Below are 21,064 nucleotides of genomic sequence, written 5' to 3'. Positions count from 1 at the left end.
GCATAAGACAGCTCTTATGTTATGAAGATACTCGACAAAACGGACATTTTGGCATAATTGTGTGTGTTATTGTAAGTTCAAGCACGAAAGATAACTGTATTCTGGCGTGCTGTCTGTGCGCACGATACTGGCGCGCGCGCGTCTTTCTGTGTCTGTGTGTGTGTGTGTCACAGTCAGACTTTTGTCTTGTCGCACATGAATTGTTTAAAAGCAATTTTAACAATTGCTTTTAAACAATGGTGCCCCTGCTTTTAAACAATTGCTTTTAAACACGTGCCCAGATTGCCCATATGGTAGATCCGGCCCTGCACTAAGATATATTGGAATGGGAATAATACGCTGGTATTCAGTGATATCATGTTTCGTTTTGAATTTGAGGTGGTAGAACGGATTAGTCGTGTGTTAACTTACCGAACTGTTACCCCACACACTCTGTATATAGTTTGCTGCTGCTCGTCTGACGGCTTAAACCCGAACCAAGTCCAAATAATGGATGTTGCACCGATCTTTTTCACCAGCTTTCACTTTCAGCCGTGTTTACTTAAGATGACGACGAATATGCGTTGCAGCCGGGTTTACCTCGCGGCCGCGGGTAGATTGCGTCATCATCTCCCAACCCAACTTGGAGAATAGATTAACGGCGATATTTTTTTTATCGCGCGATAAGAGTCTCGCGTTAACGCAGCACGTTAACGCCGATAACGGCCCACCACTAGTATATACGCAGACAAATGTTCTTTGTCTAATAAAAAAGGAAGTTGGTGGACTCTGCTGCAAGCCAGACATTTGATTGCCTTATGTTGAAAGAATGCTAGCTTCCTTTCCCTTGGACTATGGCTGAAACATTTAATATCTAGCTTAGTTCTTGAAAAAACTGTGAATTTTATGATATCGGGTAGGTGTTTTTGGACTTTGTTAAAGTTGGAGATATTAAAGAGGCTCTGTATGTATATACGTTTAATGATTATGAGGTTTGTATGATATGAACAGCCAGATGTTTATGCATGTATATTGTTATTTATTTATGTATTTATTCATTTTATTTGATATTATTATCATTATTATTTTCATATACTTACTGCCAAGGGTTTGTCATTGGGGGTTTGATTAAGATATGTTTGCAGTGTGTAAAATTCAGTAAAGATATGTTATACAAGAATTGAGAGATATAAGTTTTGCAATTACCTTTTAACAAGCTTCCATAGGCCCTGCTCAGATTACTGAATACCATAATTAAGCAGAATGAGCTTTGGAATATATTGTCATATTATTTTGTGAAACTATTTGTGGAAAAAAATAGCCCAAGTTTAATTACAGTATGTCATGAATAATTGCAATCTTTTCCCAACCAATTTCCTTTCATAGACTAATCTTTATTACTGATGCTTCCCCGGCTGTTCCCCGGCTGCCCTGTTTGGTTTAGAGCCCTGCCTGTTCTCTCTCACTTGTCATCTTGATCCAAAATTAAAGGGTCATCGTTTGTCATCCAAGTTCTTAAGCAACACTTGAAAACCCCATTGAATTCTTAATAAGCAGGTAAAAACGTATTGGAAATGAAAAGTAAACTTAAAAAAAAAGAATTTACAGATTAAATGTGATAAGCTCTAAGGCCTGTTAAGGCAAATTACACCATCGTGTCACTTTGGTCAGATACAGTAAAACTTAACAGCTGAAACAGGAAGCGTCCATTACATAAATTTATTACATCAACATCTCACCCACCTCTATTGCCCTTTTTGAAAGCTATAGTTATATTTTAACCCAAGATGTAACATTTTAAACATATCCCTTTTTAGTCTCTTTAGAAAGAAATACGTTGTCTTTGCGCGTTAAAGCTAAATAAACAAATTGCAATGCAAGTTACACAAACTATATCATCTACTTTCCTATTTATTGTTACAAGTAACCACCCTAAGTAATGTAAGTACACTAAATAACATAGTATTTCATGCAAGGTTGGAAATCAGTCTGAAGTAGCCTATTTGCATTCATTTGTAAAAATATATATATATATTGAGACAAGTTGTAATTCGTTAAACAGATTTTCTAATACTGGGAAGGTTGCAACTCTTTCCCGTATAATGTTGCAGGAGGGTCGGGGGCGTTCCATTCTCAACATTCTTCCCGTTCCCATTCTCAACAGATCCTGATCCGAGACTGGAGATAAAGCAGCATGCGGTAATGATTCCGGTAAGGGGGCGTCAAACGTGCTGGATTATGACACAGTTCTGCCATATAAGTGCTCACGACATCACTGTTACCTTGCAGACGCTCCTTTGCTCCAGAACCGCGAGGACGAGAAATTCTATTTATCCGAAAACCAGCTGAGGTAAATTCATGCATTTTATCAATTGTAAAGAGTGCTGCAAGATAGATGCAAGAAGCAGGTTGTCGTTTTAATTATTTTTTTTCATCGGCTATAGGCTAGCCTATTAAATCACAGTCAAACACCCTTCAGTTATTAGCCTACTGCAACACACCCTTAAGTGTGCATTATTAAAGTTTTTTAGTTTAAGGGCAAAAGAAAAGAGGTTTAAATGACGGGAGGCGCTGTCGGGACGGTTGAAACAAGTGTTTAAACCGTCCCGACAGCGCGTCCTGCCAGTTAAACCTGGTCATAGCATAGGCTACTGTTCATAGATTCATATACTGTTTCTAGACTTGTGTTTCTTTTGATGCAAATTCATTTTCAATTACGCAACACATGTTATCTCTTTAATAATCATCAATTGTCCAATCTTCAATAAATTTCATGTAGCCTATCGTCTTCTGGTTGACCTCGTTTTCTTCATAATAACAGGCTAGCAAACACTCAATATGACTCAAGGAAGAAATGTAAGAAAATTAAATGTAAACGGATTTGTCTGTCTTCGTCAAAATAGCCCATTAGAAAGATTACAAAATGCGCATAGGATAATCGCCTATTGTTTATTGGGCGACAGAACAAAAATGGTTAATATGAACCTTTAAATTAAAATAAATTACAAAATATGTTTGTAACAATATGTAGCCTACATAAGTTACTTGTCAGGTATTGTTCACAAAAACAAGCATTAGATGAATAGTTGCCGTTTAAACTGTTATGTTTCATCCGTCCCACCCCTGTGTTGAAACAAAGCACAATTACCGTTCAAAGTCAAATTTTACTTAAATCATTATATTTGTACCGAATAACACATGATACTAAGAGAACACATATGTGAGTTGTTGATCACAAAATGTTTTTAAATCTATCTGTAACCTTATGATTGGGGTAAATTTGGTAACTTTCCTTTATGGTCTTCAGTTGTTATAACCTGTTTGTCTATGATGTTTGTTTATCAGTGTCCAGAATGAAGATTTGCAAAATGGAAATCTGCGATATTACACCAGCGCGACTGTGGATCACCGGCAGTGGAAAGTGTGTGTCCGTCGAGGTCAGGCGCAGGCCCACTCATCATCAGCTGGTCACGCAGAATCTGCAGGATGGCCATGGGGATGAAGGTGTAGGTAAAGACTGAATCTCTGCTCTTCCAACTGAATGCTTCATAAAATTATTTGCTTATCCAGGTAGAACTAGTCTCAGTGATAACTCCTAAATGAATGAATACCCATAATTGTGGCAACGTCTGTAGCCTACCCAGCAAACACATTTACATTGTGGCAACGTCTGTGGCACATTGCATTTCTGCTATGGCAACGTCGCTGTCTACGTGCTCGCAACATTGTAACAACGTAGAATTGTAAGACGTGACAGGGCAACGTTGCTACGCGACATTCAGCAACTGAGAGACACGTTCTGACAATTCTTTTTTTTATGCTAGATAGGTCTATAGATATCCCCCATGTAGCATGTAATGTTTTGTGGTTAATTTTTAATTAGTCATATGTTATATAATTATATACTTTTTAAATATTGTTTATCCTTATTATTATTTATTAGCCTTGTAATACCAAACTCTGCTACTTCGCTTTGCTTTGTAGACAGAGTCTGGACGGGCATAATAGAAAAGCGTTTTCTTTCTCGCGGTGGGGCGCTTGTCTGAAGTTTAAAATCATTGGTTACCCGTAAGCCAATCACATAACGTTTGGTTATGACGTGTGTTATGCGCTGGCTCAGCCGCATCTAACTTCCACTGTAAACACATGTATGATGTGAAAACAAAACCATCGAGCGAAATACCGGAGTGAACCATGGCTGTGAACGACTTTTGCAGATTATGTGAAGTAAATCTACGCATCCACGGTACAATCAGCGTCTACGTCACGGCTCTCAGCCCGCCCTCTGTTCGTTGATTGACCGGCTATTTTCAGGCTGGAAAACGTCTCCGGTTACTTTCGTAACCTCGGTTCCCTGAAAGGCAAGGAACGAGACATTACGGATGTCGTATATGGGAACTCCTCTCATCCTTCACTTCCGCTGAAATCTTATAGGCTAACGCCAGCAGAGCTGGCCAATTGACGCAAATATGCAAATACTGAAACACAGTTGCAGTTATAATGCAAGTGCAGCGTCAATTCCCTTCAGAATCGAACAACGCTAAATAAATAGCGAACACGGCGGCGAGCGTAATGTCTCGTTCCTTGCCTTTCAGGGAACCGAGGTTACGAAAGTAACCGGAGACGTTCCCTATCAAGGCTACGGAACTCGACATTACGGATGTCGTATATGGGAACTGTATAGAATCCCGCCGTGGCAGCAACTACTGAACAGACCCAATACAAACCTCGCCCCCAGAGTGCAAGTGCCTGATAGGCCGAGATTGACAAATAGCGAACCTCTAACCTCTGATAGGTCCAAAGGGACCAATCACAAGCTTACCAACACTATCTGGAATTTGCATATCCCGAGCAGTATAACTGGGGGAAGGTTGCACTGTAGACCAACAGGGCAACAACAACAGAGAAAGCCAACGCATAGCGGTGACAATAGTACAACACACAAATAGCACACAGAACAACTCATGAGCAAAGCGCAGAGCAGCTCTCTTAATGCTGTGTAAGCGATCAACTCACCGAAAGCACTCGAGACGCTACAGAGGGTAAATCCAACTTGTAAAATCTGGCAAACGTGTTCTGAGAAGACCAGCCAGCCGCAAGACATAAATCCTGAATAGACATACCCTTAGTCCAAGCCCACGAGGAGGCAATCGCCCTAGTCGAATGGGCCTTGATGTTCAGGGGTCATTCCTGTCCCAGGCAATCATAAGCCAAAACAATAGCGTCCACGATCCAGTGAGCAAGCCTCTGTTTTGAGACCCCTCGTCCCTTGTTGCATCCACCAAAGCACACAAACAGCTGGTCCGATTGTCGAAACGCTGCCGAGCGAGAAATGTATTCTCGGAGCGCTCTGACTGGGCAAATAGCACTCTGAGCATCCGAACCCTGAGAGGTTGATGGCTCAGCGGACAGGGCAGGCAGAGAAACGATCTGCGCTATGAACGGGGTATTGAGCGACTTCGGAACGTAACCCGGCCTCGGTCTGAGAGTAACATTACAGTTTCCTGGTCCAAAGCGAATACAATCTTCACCTACAGAGAAAGCCTGTAAATCCCCAACCCGCTTCGCCGAGGCGAGAGCAAGAAGCAGAGCCGTTTTAATCGATAGTTCCTTAATGGCAATCGAGGCTAGGGGCTCGAAAGGCGGTCGTGACAAAGCCTCCAAGACCAAAGCTAAATCCCACGGCGGCACAGAAGGCGGCCGTGCAGGGCACAATCTTCTAGCTCCCTTGAGGAACCGTGTTACCGACGCATGTCTACCGATAGACTGTCCGTCAACAGGGGGGTGAAACGCGGCAATAGCGGCCACATAAACCTTCAGAGTGGATGGCAGGCTCCCTTCATCCATCCTATACTGAAGGAAGCGTAGAATATCCGACACAGAACAGTCCGCTGGGTCTATGCCGACATCCTGACACCATTTAGAGAAAACACCCCACTTCAGAGCATACAGGCGCCTGGTGGACGGAGCTCGCGTCTTCGCGATGGTATTCAAAACCCGCGAGTGCAGCGCGTCCCGCCCGCTCAGCGACCCTGTAGCGGCCACACATGGAGGCTCCACAGCGCGGGGCTGGGATGCCAGATCGTTCCGCTCGCCTGAGACAGAAGGTCCTTCCTGAGCGGAATCTCCCATGGCTGCCCTGCTAGTAACTCTACCAGATCCGCGAACCAGGGCTGATTCGGCCAGTTCGGGGCTACCAGAGTCACCGCCGCCTTCTCCTCCCTGATTTTGCACAACACCATGGGCAAAATTTTCACCGGAGGAAAGGCATAGAGACAGACTCTCGGCCATCGCGCAGTCAGCGCGTCCACCTCCCGGGGGGAACGGGACAGCGAGAAGAACATCTGACAGTGCGCGTTCTCGCTCGTTGCAAAGAGGTCGACCTCCGCCCTGCCGAAACGATTCCATATCAGCTGAACCGTCCCGGGGTGAAGCCTCCACTCCCCCTGGGGAATCCCGCTTCTCGAGAGCATATCCGCCCCGCGATTTAGAACACCGGGGATGTGCGCCGCTCTCACCGAGAGGAAAAACCGGTCCGCCCATAGCAGAAGGGATTCCGCCTGCCTGAATAGGGCTTTGGAATGTACACCGCCTTGGCGATTTATGTACGAGACCACGGAAGTGTTGTCTGTCCGAATCAACACATGCCGCTGCTCCAGCTGAGACCGGAAGGTTTTTAGAGCTAGAGAGACCGCTTCTAGTTCCAAGCGATTTATGTGCCACTCCATCTGCTTCTCTGACCACCGACCCGAGGCGGGCTTGCCCAAGCAGACCGCTCCCCATCCGGTGGATGAAGCGTCCGTTAGGACCTCCACTCGCCGCGTCACTAAGCCCATAGGGACACCTGAGCTGAAGAGATCTGGGTTCCTCCACGGGGCCAGGGCGCGGGCGCATCCGCTGGTGACCATAATGCGCCTGTGGCCAGAATACCACGCACTCGGGGGAACGCGCGCTTTCAACCAGAGTTGAAGCGGTCTCATATGCAGCAGCCCCAGATGACACACCGAAGAAGCCGCTGCCATCCGTCCCAGTAGCCTCTGAAACTCTTTCAGTGGGACGAGCCTGCCAGGTCTGAAGAGACTGAGAGAAGAACTCAGAGCCTCCGCTCGCTCGGGGGAGAGGCGCGCTCTCATTCTCACCGAATCCAAGCACACTCCCAGGAATGTTATCGTCTGGCTCGGTGTGAGCACACTTTTTTGGACGTTCACCCTCAACCCGAGCATCTCCAAGTGTCGAAGGAGGGTATTCACGTGGCTGACCAGCGTTTCTCTCGACTGAGCGAGAACTAGCCAGTCGTCCAGATAGTTCAAGACGCGCATTCTGCTCGATCTGAGGGGTGAGAGTGCCGCGTCTACACATTTTGAAAACGTTCGGGGGGCTAGGGCCAGTCCAAACGGAAGCACCGTATATTGGTACGCCGAATCCTCGAACGCAAACCTCAGGAATCGTCTGTGACGCTTCACTATCTGAATGTGAAAGTAAGCGTCCTTTAAATCCACTGAAGCGAACCAGTCCCCGGGGCGAATTTGCGCCAGGATTTTCTTCAGTGTTGTCATCCTGAAGGCGCGCTTGTGAAGCGCTCTGTTGACAGGTCTCAGATCCAGAATGGGGCGGAGACCCCCTCCCTTCTTCGGCACAACGAAGTAGCGGCTGTAGAACCCGCTGTCCCGCTCGCTCGGGGGAACTGGTTCTATAGCCGCCTTCTCGAGCAAGCTGCACACGTCCTGCCTCAGCACATGAGCGTTTTGGGGCAAAGTTAATGACTGAATTACGCCGCGAAAGCGGGGTGGTCTGCGTTTGAACTGAAGTGTGTACCCGCGCCGAATTATATTCAACACCCACGGCGAAATGCCCGGAATAGCTTCCCACGCTGCCTGGAAACGACTGAGCGTGGGCTGATCTAAACCTGCGGTCATCGCCGCTGCGGTCATGGCCGCTATGTGAGTGCTGGGGGTAGTTATTGACCGTGACTCTGCGCTGCTCGAGGGCAGGGCGGGTAACACAGTGTGTGGTGCAAGAGGAGAAAAAAGCTCTGTTTGTGAAGTAGTGATTTGCTTTATTTGAACAACATTCACAACATTTGCATACACAGAACAACTGCACGCGTCGCTCGCAGAACTCTGAGTGACGAAGTGCACTAGAGCGCGCCGCTTGAACGCGGGGCCGGCCTGACGCTCTTTCCTCCTCTTGCCCGAGCGGTCAGGACGACTGCTTGGGCCTGGCAGGGGACGCGGTGGGCTTTCTGCGCGGGCTCCTCTGCGTCCTCCTGTTACCTGCCCCTTGCCACTGACCGCTGCGGCCCTTACGGGCATCCTGTCCCGGGCGGGGTGCTGTCTGTCTTCTGGCCGCAGCCTGGGGTTGGCGGCCTGAGGCTGAGGACGAACGAGAACGAGAGCGCGGCTGCGGCGGCGGCGGCGGCGGCGCCCTTCGCGGAATGACGTGGCTCATAGCCTTGGCCTTTTTCTGCGTCTCGGAGTAACGCTCGGTTACTTTCTCCATGGCGTCTCCGAACAGGCCTGCAGGGGAAATGGGCGCATTCAGGAGCGTCTTCCTGTCGGCTTCCTGCACGTCCGACAGGGTGAGCCACAGATGCCTGTGGAGGACCACGAGGAAGCCCATAGAACGGCCGATCGCCTGGGCCGAGCGCTTCGTGGCCAGGAGCGCGAGGTCCGTGGCCGAACGGAGATCTCGGATGGCGTCAGCGTCAAGAGAGGAGGCGCCATCCAGAGACTTCAGCTGCTTTGCCTGGAGCACTTGGAGAAGGGCCATAGCATGCAGCGCGGATACCGCCTCCCCCGCGGCACCGAAGGCTTTGTTGGCCTGGTGGGCCGTAAATCTGCAGGCTCGGGACGGCAGGCTGCGGTCCGAGCCCAGGGCGGGAGCCGACGGGCAGAGATGAGCGGCGACGGTCTCCTCGACGGGGGGGATGCTGAGGTAGCCGTGGTCCCCCGCCTCGTCCACGGGGGCAAACATAGCCTGGGTGGAAGTGAGGGTGCGCGCCGATTGCGGGGCCGCCCACGACTTCACCACGTGCTCATGCACGTCGGGAAAAAACGGTGTTCCCCTTTTCGAAGCGGCCTGACGGCGGCTCGATTGTAGGAACCACGTATCCAATTTGCTCTTTGATGGTTCATCAGGAGCTTTCCAGTCGAGGTCCAGCTCCTCGACGGCCTTAGAGAGGACGCGGAAGAGCTCGTCCTGCAGGTCCGCAGGGGTGTCCTGCTCCGCGGCCGCCAGTGGTGCGGCCTGCTCTGCACCCCAGTCGTTCTCGGAGGCCGACAGCGACATGGAGTCGTCCCCCTCACTCACCCCGAAGGAAACGAAGTCAGCGACGTCGCGAGGGGGATGAAAGGTGGGGTCGGGGAAGCTCACCGGGGAGCGAACCTCGACTCTGCGGTTGGGGGGGGGGCTACCAGCGGCTCAGAGGCGGCGGTAGGCCCAATCCCCGCTGCTGCGCGAGCTTCCTCCCTCCTGGCTCTGAGGGCTCGAAGGGATAAATCCGCGCAGAGGTCGCAGGACCCTCCGTCCCCGAGGGCTGACTCAGCATGGGCCAGCCCCAAGCACGCGATGCAGAACAGGTGCGTGTCGGTGGTGGCGATGGGGCCCGAGCATAAGTTGCAAGTAGTTGCCATCGGATGCAGGAGACAGTGCGAGTATCTCCGACGCAACTTCAACGACGGCGAATAATCCAAGTTTGTAGTATCAGCTTTCTAGCACACGATTTAAGCGTGAAGAGAGAGATTCTGAAGGGAATTGATGCTGCACTTGCATTATAACTGCAACGGTGTTTCAGTATTTGCATATTTTGCGTCAATTGGCCAGCTCTGCTGGCGTTAGCCTATAAGATTTCAGCGGAAGTGAAGGATGAGAGGAGTTCCCATATACGACATCCGTAATGTCGAGTTCCGTAGCCTTGATAGGGAACTGATAGACAGTGTCGGTACACGATCCGTTCCACCTGCACGATCCGTTTCACGCGTGCGCGTAATTACGTAGTAGAAAACGTCACGGTTTTCCTACACTATCGGAACCACGCAAGCGATGGATGGCACAACTTAACGTACAACAAGTCTATGCGCTTAAGTCGCTGTCTGTTTGGTTTCCATGGTGACGCGTCATTGCTTGTTACGTGACACACACACACCGCAGCTACAACAGCGCCGAATGAATGATGAGCTGCTTTTATGTCATTTTTCCTTTTTTACATTTGTTAGCTATGGCATGAAATATCTGGTATTCCGATTGTCAAATATATGCAACGCAATATATACTGTATAGCAAAAAGTATTGCAAGAAAAAGGCAAAATGAATGCGATCTTAAGACGATTTTTTAAATACTCGACGGGCCGGATTAAACAGCCCAACGTCAATGTTTACAGAAGACAATAAGGAACATAATATGCATTTCTTTTTTTTAAATAATATGCATGGAACAGATCGTGCAGTGTCGTAAATCGTCGCAAAACAGAATTATCATTTGCGCATGTGCGTTTTCTACTGCGTCTACTACGCATGCGTGAAACGGATCGTGCAGGTGGAACGGATCCTGTACCGACAGACATGTTGCTATCTCAGAAATTGAGCGGAAGTACTAAGTCTGACGAAGTCAGGCTAATTATTTATGGGCCTAACAGTAAATTCATTATAATCAACACCTGCAAGTGTACACTTTGAAGAGTAAAAATTACATAGAAGGTTAGCTAATTCAACTTTATTAAAACTGCATATGGTAATCAAATTGCACTTCCAAAAGTCACACATTTGTGAGAAGAAAACAAACAAACAGACATATTATACAGGGAGTGGACTAACTAGCATGAGCAAACATGCGAAAATCTGGCAAAGAAACGAATGAGACGACAAATTAAAAGTGTGGCTGCGTCGCTGCCTGTTCAATGAGTGCTGAAATCAATTACTCATCATTAAAGTAATTTTGGCTTCATACTTTTGGCATAAAGTTAAATATTTGTCATACCTGATGATGTTAAAAAAAGTCACATCAGATAAGGAAGTTGTAGGTTGTGTTTGAATAATTACGTATCTTATTTAGCTGAAGTAAATTAAACGCAATTCTCACGTATCCTTGCTTGATGAAGAATGAGAGACGGCCCAACGATCAGTTGAAATTCAAAAGGCTGATTTTCGCGCTTCAGGGCAGTGACGAGTACATATGTTGTCCAGTGGTTGTCCAGACACCCTAGGCACAACCTTAAAGGGATAGTTCACTTTGAAATAAATTTTTGGTATGTTTTAGCTTACCTCAAGGGCATCCAAGATGTAGGTGTCTTTTTTTCCGCAGTAGTTTCAATTTTGATATTTTTAGGTCAAACCGTTCTTGTCTGTCAGTCATATACACTGTTAGACCTTACCGGTTTTTTTTACAGTAAAATACTGGCAACACTGTTGCCAGTAATTTACTGTTAATTGTGCAGTTCTTTACTGTAATCTACAGTATGTTACTGTAAAATGCACTAAAACTCGAGTTAACTAATTTCACTTGCAGAAACCTTAAATTGACCAACTGTCATTTACATGTATTAAACTAAAATGTATAATGCATTAATAACGTGAGCAAAGTATTACTGTGAACTTATTTCATTTGAAACTAGGGATGTCAATTTTCACAAATTCCCATGATCGATCGTCGTTTAAATTAACGATCAATTAATCGATTAATCGTTAGCCTTAATACTGCGATATGCGTCTACTGCAGTGGCTATGACAGCATGACAGGGTCTGCAAATGCTGCTCAAAACGCTATGTTCCTCACCAAATCAATTAGAATGGTTTTAAATATAAATAACTTTGGCTAGTAGGATTGTAAAATGTTTCGATGTGATTGATAATTAAATTAATTATTTAATAATCAAATATAACTACTAATACAACGTGTCACCAACGCCGCCTCATATGCACTTAGAATGTGTGACTGTTGTGGACGCGCTCTTCCTGGAACAACTGCACGCGCTGAATGAATCTGCTACCGTTAAACTGGAGCACTTTGCTAGCACGTTATTTATCTAAAAGAAACGCATCCTATATGAGATTAATCAGATATATTCAAAATAAACATGATATTACAAATTATATCTGCACAAAATGACGCGAATTCATGCACAAGTGAACTTGAACTAAGTTACGTGCCATTCATTCAGAACTACTCATGTTGTGGACGCGCTCTTCCTGGAGCAACGCGACACGGTAACTAAACCCAAATAATTCACAATGTTTTATTACAATATTGTAATCTTTATAATGTTATGTAATATTACAGTCCCAATAGTCATTATTAGTCGTGCACTGCCGTTTGAGCTGCGCGCGCTGAAGCTGACGCTTTACTACAGAGTTAATTCTTAACCAAATGCATCCAATATGAGATCAGTCAGATATAGATAGGCCTACAGACAATAAACAGTATTACAACTTACATTTGCACAAAACAAAAGGCTGCGAATGCACACGCAAACTTATAGTCATGATGAAGGTGTAAAATGGTCCCAAACATAACTCCGGCGCGCTGGCTTTACATGTTTCGCGGTTGAGCAGCGCGCACGCGCATGAAGACCTGCTTAATCGATGATCGATAAGTTGTATCGATTAAATGTATTATCGACAATTAATCGATCGTCGATTAATCGTTGACATCCCTATTTGAAACCACAACAAAACTTTTGTAAATATAGAGATTTCCACTGGACCAGCAACTACACAGTCACCGCCTGTTAAATAAAGCAACATGCAGCATTTCTTCAATATTTGTAGATCTTCTCCTGGACTGAAGCACAGGCTCTACTCTTCTGCACAATGGTGACCCAAAAAACGAAATTTTACAGTAAACTACTGGCAACAGTGTTGCCAGTATAAACCTGTTTCATAACTTACAGTTTATTACTGTTAAAATACATTTTGTGGGTGTGTCTTTTTATCTTACACTGTTAACCCTTTCAACACCACAGGGAAATCCACACTACAAAGAGTAAAAAGTAACATTGACGCAGTGTTGCAGTGAGATAATTAAGAGAATATGTAAGTGATTGTTGAGCATTAGTGATGAACACCTGCTGTTAATAAGCAGAATCATTGAAGAAAAGAGAAACACAAGAACAGAAAATAGAGAAACACAATAACTACAACTGACTTCCAGCCATTACACATTATTACACTTATTATTAACCAGTATGACTTTGTTTCTGTCATACAGAAATTGTTATTGAAAATGTTTGTTTGAAGTTACCATTATAGAGATCAGTGCTTGCTTTAGTTGGGATGCTGATGCTAAAACATTCATTTTTCTTTTGCTGCTTGAGCTGTGTTTTTGCAAGTCACATTTGTGCGCACACACAGTTTATGAATGATTGTGGTTGTAATGCTTATGATGACAAAATCGTCATATTGCCTGTTCATTCACTAAGGAATTAATTCTTATTCATTCAGAGTTTTATCCTCGATCAAAAGTGTTACATTAGCACCACTGTGATACTACAGCAATAAATTACTATGACTCATTTTTTTTAACACATCATGCATAAACCAAAAAAAAAACAGAGCTACACTATATTTTAGAAACACAGAGATAGCACAATTTAGCACATTAATCTCAACAATGGTGGCAATATTTCTTTTTTTTTATTATTATTCATGCAGCAGTGCATGCTGGGAGTTTTATATTATCCTGGGTCCCAGCATGCATTGCGACATGAAACTTTTCACCATTGTTGAGATTCATATGCTGATTGTGGATATCTGTGTGTCTGAACCAATTAAGAGTAAAATAAAATTGAATGAACTATATGATTGTTATTTTTCAGAAGACCTGATTATAGAAATATTGATTTCATTTTGTAGATACACAGATTTATACTAAAAATGACATACCCATAATTTTAATTAATATATACAGGAAAAATCTGAAAATCAGATAGTCCAAGATGATTGTGACATCATCACAAAAGAATAAAAACACCTGATCATCTTCCTCTTGACTTTTTCTTGCCATATCAAATGTGTTTTATAAACTCACAGTTACAGCAGTCAGAGAGAGATGAAAGGTAAGAAGTCAAGGGACAAGAGACCAACTAAAGCAAATACTGATCTCCATTATGGTGACAACAAATTTTATTATTAACTAAATCTCTGTTAATTCTCAACAATAACTTTTGTACATGTATGAAAGAAATAATCGTAAACTGGTTTGTAAACTGGTTTCACACTCAGTGTTACTGGAAGTCAGTTGTAGCTCTTGTGTTTCTCTTTTTTCTGTTCTTTTTTCTCTGTCCTTCAGTGATTCTGCTTATCAGGTGTTCATCAGTTTCTCAATTCACTCACTTCTTTTCATTCACTCTGTCAAGGGGACTATATTAGTGAACTAATGTAGGGAATAGTAAATGAGGGTATAGGGTGTGATTGGGAAAACAGCCTCTGAGTGTCGATTTGGAGCACTGTTCATTTACAGTATATTCCTGTAGGCTATTTTTGTTTTCTAGGGTATATTACTGTTTTAATGGAAAATGGTATGATACTGTCAGAATTACGGCTTTTTTTACAGCAAGGGTTAACAGTGTAATTTAGGTCTATGGTCATTATCTCAAAGAGCATGCACAGAGTCCAAATTAAAACAATTCCCCGTCACAAACCGCTCGTTTCGTGTCTTAGGCCATCAATGTGTACTTACGATGGGGAATTGTTTAATTTGGACGACGGGGAATTGTTTTCATTTGGACTCTGTGCATGCTCTTTGAGACAGTGACCATAGACCTGCATTATATGACTGACAGACAAGAACGGTTTGACCTAAAAATATAAAAATTGAAACTACTGCGGAAAAAAAGACACCTACATCTTGGATGCCCTTGAGGTAAGCTAAAACATACCAAAAATTAATTTCAAAGTGAACTATCCCTTTAAGCAATGGCCCTGAACGGTGGTTTAATGTCAACATTGTGACAACGCCGTAACAACCTTCACCACACAACGTAGTTATAGCAACCTTTTGGCCATGTCGTTAAAACGTTGTTAGAACATTGGGTACGTTGTGCCAACATTCTGTGTTTGTTGGGTAATCTGCAATCAAGTCTGTTGTCAAGATAATCTCGGAGATGTTACAACTAAAATGTCAACCATTTAAAAATGAAATAAAAAGCTTTTAAGATATTAATTAAATTTTTTTATATAATTAAGATCTTCAATATATTGTGCTGATTTGGCTATTTCTCCACATGCCTTTTTTGTCAAGTTTTGTCTCCTGAAATCACTGCGATTTGAATGAAAATGTATTCAATACCATTACACCTGTCAGAATGTGCGATTCAAATGAAAAGTTTGCTTTCGTGTGTGTGGAGATTCTCACAACCATACTCGTGTCTGGACAAGACAAGACAAGCGTATTCTTCTTCTTCTTCTTGCCTTATACACTTAACCTGCTGCAGGGCCAGAAATGCACTTTATCTACATGAAGACATCAGACTTAAAACTAAACTATTGTGAGTTATAGATCATATTTGCTTAGTGCTTTTCGTGACCCAATCGATCAAAGATACACTTTAAAAAAATTTTTTTTATAAAAGCCGATAGGGGGAAGGTAAGTCGATGCCCCCCCCATAAACCAAAACCGAAAATTGTTTGTACATTACATCAGAATCCGAGCTGTCATCTGGGTTGGCAAAGCTCATTTTTAGGGTGGCAATTGCCACCCCGTGCCACCCTTGTGGCCACGCCCCTGGGCCTACTGTATATCCAGCTAATAAAAAATTGCCGTTTTTCTAACGCTCCCATTATTTCTGAATGTTCGCTGATTGCACAAAACGTCAAGTTTTTAAAACATTATTTCTTGGTTATGCAAACTTTAAAATAACATGAACATTCCATTTTAGCATTTTGTAAACATTATGGGAAACTTTTAAATATAAATGTTCTGAAACATGCGGAAGCCCTGGACCGCAACGTAAAAAAAAAGAATAAAAAATCTGTGAAGTTTTTTCTTCTAGCATTTCGAGATTAAAGTCGAAACATTACGAGAATAAAGTTGTAATATTTTCAGAATAAAGTCAAAATTACGAGAATACAGTCTTCCGTAGAAGTTTCTACGTGTTATCGTGCTCGTCTGCGTACTATGGAGGGCCAAAACGTGTGAAACGGTCGTGTAAACACGTAATTACATGTTAACGAGTAAATTACGTGTTTACGCGACAGTTTCACACGTTTTGGCCCTTTTGGCCTTCCATAGTACTCAGCCCTATACATGAGCACGATAACACGTAGAAACTTCTACGGAAGATTCTCGTGATTCAACTTTTGATTCAACAATGCATGATGGCATCTTAGTAATAGTGTAGAATAGATCACACAATTACAGTAAATGTGTCAATTAATATTCAAGCTAATATTGTGATTCCATAGAACAATATCACTGTCATCTCTTTCTCCTTTGATTGTGAAGATACAGTATACAGCAGTGTGTATATATATATATATATATATACATACATGTATATATTAATTTATGCATTTATATTAACTTTTAGTAATTTTTGTTGTGTGCTTGTCAATTACAAGCAAAAAATAATTTACTATTTTTTAACATGTCAATATAGTTTTTTATTCATTTAGAGTTTAGGTTTTTCGTTTTAGTTATTTTAGTACATCAAGTTACACTTAATAAAAATGAGAAATGTTGCCTTGATGGGATGGGAAGAAATATTGATATACCTTCACATTTCACAGTTTATTTATTTATTTATTTTTTACAATTTAGCTTGTTATATTATTTAATTTATGTGAAGTGTAATTTATGTGGATGTTATCAGTGAAAGTTATTATAAACAGTGTTGCCTATTAATGAAAGTGTTTCCATAGTGATTTAATATAATGCTTTAAATTAGGGCTGTCAAAAGATTAATCGCGATTAATCGCATCCAAAATAAAAGTTTATGTTTACATAATATATGTGTGTGTACTGTGTATAATTATTTTGTATATATAAATACACACACATGCATGTATATATTTAAGAAATATTTGCATACATATACTTTATATATTTATATATCATTTATATTATATATAAATATATTTTTTATATATATAAATTACACATTTTTCTTAAATATATACAAGCATGTGTGTGTATTTATATATACAAATTTAATTATACACAGTACACACACATATATTATTTAAACACAAACTTTTATTTTGGATGCGATTAATCGCGATTAATCTTTTGACAGCCCTACTTTAAATATGATTTGTCTTTTTCTTCTTCAGTCCAGGTGTATGATATTATCTATGAAGGGAGGAAATGCATGGCGTTTTGTTTCAAAGTGGGAGATAAGGCCATTTTCCCATTTACTGATGGTAAAGACATACAATTTAGGGTAAGATCTGAGACACTGAATTAAAGTAATTGCTAAGTTCTTTTTGGAATATTTTTAGACATAGTGTCAAATAGTTTCTTGTGCTTTTATTATCAAATTTTTTATTTGATAAGATCTGACATTTATAACAAAGTCTGCTCTCACATACACCGGTATTATCCTCAAAACAGGAGGTCATGAAAGATACTGTTAACGAGACCCTTAATGAAATGTTCCTATTTCAATGGGGTGAGGAGGGAACAAGTGACTGGCGGAGCTTGAAATCAGTGGCTGAACCCAGCATGTACCTGTTTTCTGAAGACAATGAAAATAAAGTGACCATTAAACCAGTTGAAATGCCGCATTTCAGAATCAAAAAAAAGTAGGTATTTTTCTGAAATGTTTGCAAGAGAAATATTGTACTAGTATATGTTAAACAGGAGTGATGATGTTCTGCATTCTAATAGGTATAACACGAACATCAAAGTTTGAGAAGTTTTTTATCCCAAACAAACTCAACATGAAAACTCCGTATGCAACCAAAGGTAACTATTCTTATATGTGTAGGCTTCACTTTTATATATATTCTCTTTATCACTATTTTCCCTTCATCATTGTATTTAGTTTCAGATATCCAGATATGTTTTTAAAGTTGGTAACATACTTAAATATATAATTCATAATTTAATTTAACACACTTTTGAGCATACTGTATGTAAACAAGCCCTTGAAATAGTGAGGTTTAGTTTACATACCGGTATATAGAATCTCCCTAATTGCATTTACTTACTTTTTATCCCTGTAAAGCCTGACATGTGAAGTAATAGTCCAAAAAATTATTGAACCTTTAGACAAAGTTTGCATGTTTTTTTTTTTTTTTTTTTAATTTTTTTGAGTATCCTACATTAGGCTTTTATGACTCACGAAATAGTGAGGGAGCTCACACGAGACGAGGAGAAAAAAACATCTACATTTTATTCAGAGGGCCAAGCTGAGCAAAAATATGCAATTTGATGTTGTTGCTGATATTGTATGGCCAAAAAGTAAGATGAAATTCTGATAGTAAATCAATGAGATCTCTATAACAGTAAAGCATTTAAATGCTTTATAATTAAATGTTTATTTACTTATATTTAAATGCTTAGTTTTATGATTGAAGCTCTGTAGTTTTATTGTGAAGGCAAAACGTGTAATGCTTTCCTTAAATGCCTGATGTATCTTATTTGAAAAGCATGTTTGATAATCATGCAAGAATTAGAAAAAAAGTGTTGCATGTTCTCAAAAATTTTGTGATTGCATAATCAAGTAAACCAAGTGTTGAAATATTATTAACATAATAAAGTATCATTTATTTTATAAAAATCAGTAAAGATTTCACAGCAAAAAGGATGTACTATGACCTGAAGGTGAATATTTAGAATCATACTAAAAAGCCTTTTACTTTCTAGAAAAGTATAAACTATCAATCAGAAGATTTTTTTCTACATAGTTTTGATCACGTTAATAATTTAGAGGCCGTAGAAATTTGCGTATCAGATGTTATACAGTAGGCTATGTGGGTTTAAAAAAGACAATTAAAAAAAATAACTAAACGGAATCTCTCAATATTTTTCAGGAAAACCACGAAGATTCAGACGCTCATGTGTTCACTAACAAAAGGACCCTGATCAGTCTACATCTACACAATCAGTCTACATCTACACAGTCCTTTTCTTTGAGGGGAAACACGGATGTTGAGAAAATCGGAGAGAGCAAATGATTCCCTTGTTGTTCTTTGAGGCCAGGGGTATTTTGTCCATTTCTTTGCATGTTTGCCTTTTTGTCGTGACCTATAAATGTTACTGACATTAATATTACTGACAGTTTTAGGTGTAAATCAATTGCATTCTTACTATAAAAACACAACAGGCACTGTATGGTTTGGCACAATTAAATATTTTTAGTTATTCTTAAAGATAATTACATGGCTTATCAAAATGATCCGTTTTAATAAGCCATTAACAGACAATACATTGGAACTCAACCCTTTAACGTCATTTCCTGCATTAAATCGAATGCATCCCTTGCTGAAATACTCATTAATGGAATTCAGACCTTTGACTTCTGAACACACTACTCATCGCATTATTGCGTAATTCGACATGAGGTTAAATGGCAAGTTCACCCAAAAATTACAATTCTGTCATTAATTACTCACCCCATTGTTGTTCCAAACCCGTAAGACTTTCGTTCATCTTCAGAACACAAATGAAGATCTTTTTAATGAAATCTTCTGTCTCTCCATTGACAGCTACGCAAAAAGTTGTACACTAATTACACTAATCTATATGAATTGAGCGGTTTATTCCAAATTTTCTGAAGAGACTCGATCTCTTTATATGAACAGATTTTATTTAGGCTTTTATTCACATATGATCATTCTAATATGGATTTTTTTGTGGCTCAAGAAACATATATAAATAACAAATAAATGCAGTGCTAGTGACTTTTAGAGACTTTTTTCAAGCATTTAAGCAGTTTTAACCTGTATATATATATTTTAATTATATTTATATATGTTTTAACCTGTATGCACTATTCTATGCCATTTTATAGTATCATTAGTGTGAGTTGTTTGAGAACATTCTAACAAGAATAAGTTCTTCATTTACCCAGATGATGCATTTACGTCATGCACTTATTATAGTTGCAGCTTTCCTTACATAGTGGAATGGGAGGAACTACTGACAAAATAACCTTGCAAAAGTCACACTTGTGACTTTAGACATGATAGTTCATAGTATGTAATTTGGTACTCAAAGGGAGACTGTAAAAACTCAGTCAAGAGCGACCACTTGTGGTGAAGTGGTTAAACTGCAGACTCGGGTGACGTGTAATGTCATTTGCTCAATTCTGCTCAACCATGAGGCATATAAGATCAGTATTTAAGGACGACTTGTATCACTCATGTGCTTTGCACTACAGTTGTTGATGTGAGCTGATGTGCGTTGTTTTTCTAGTAGTGATCTGCACACACATATTCATGTCTTTATTAACCATATAATGTGAAAGCTTGGTAAATGTGAAATAACATACATATTTAGCTTGATAAGTAATCAGCTCGCTGTGCAAGCTTACCATTCTTGTTGAACCTTTTGTTGACTATGAATTCTATTGTATTTCTTTTTTTTATACAGTATTTTTACTTTAAATTCACATTCTCAGAATTTTTAAAGAAAGATTATATATATTTTTATTGATTAACTCCATGAGGCAAAAAGAACCAGAAATCACAAATGAACTGACTGATGATGCCCTTGCTGAAATGTTTCTTTGATGAAATCTAAGCACAGCTAAATTCTGTATTATGCATTTACTAAATAGTGTATCCAAATATAATGCAAAAATGCATATTTGAAAATTAAGCACATCATCCTGGATAGTTTAAGCTTTATGGTGTTCAACTGAAACTGCGCTCTATTAATGCACTGTTTTACTACCAAATAAACATATTTTCTAGTGCTTTTGTGTTATGCATGAATGACTATGAGAAAGTGAAAAAGCCTATCATCTGCACTTTCACAAATCTCAAATATTGGACAAATGATATGGAAAAATTTAAAGTCAAGGATATGCGTTTTAGCTTGTTTCGCCACATACATCAGAACATGGCAACACAAAAGCTAAATATAGCCCTGGAAACCCTGCAGTCACATCTCTCTGATGCCCTCCTGCTTAAGCTCCTCCTCATCACT

At 41.0% G+C, this 21,064-nt stretch overlaps 1 protein-coding gene across 2 annotated transcripts; it reads left to right on the top strand.

Moving 5' to 3' along the window:
- The first annotated feature begins 2,134 nt into the window (after positions 1-2,134).
- Positions 2,135-20,831, top strand: LOC309499229 (uncharacterized protein). 2 transcript variants are annotated; one of them, XM_082170406.1, is made up of 7 exons: positions 2,135-2,190; positions 2,269-2,329; positions 3,325-3,489; positions 17,242-17,351; positions 17,522-17,712; positions 17,798-17,875; positions 18,946-20,831. In XM_082170406.1, exons 3-6 carry the CDS (start codon positions 3,333-3,335, stop codon positions 17,820-17,822), a joined length of 483 nt encoding a protein of 160 aa, XP_082026532.1. In that variant the 5' UTR covers positions 2,135-2,190; positions 2,269-2,329; positions 3,325-3,332; the 3' UTR covers positions 17,823-17,875; positions 18,946-20,831. The 2 variants fall into 2 exon arrangements, 1 of the variants encoding a protein (XP_082026532.1); XR_014206158.1 differs by lacking the exon at positions 2,135-2,190 and having other exon boundaries at positions 2,191-2,329; positions 17,522-17,716.
- Positions 20,832-21,064: the final 233 nt, after the last annotated feature.

This window comes from Leuciscus leuciscus (genome assembly GCF_965113295.1).
Source record: "Leuciscus leuciscus genome assembly, chromosome: 5".
NCBI lineage: Eukaryota > Metazoa > Chordata > Actinopteri > Cypriniformes > Leuciscidae > Leuciscus > Leuciscus leuciscus.
The sequence above is the reverse complement of the archived record's forward strand: the minus strand, read 5'-3'. Positions and strand labels throughout refer to the sequence as shown.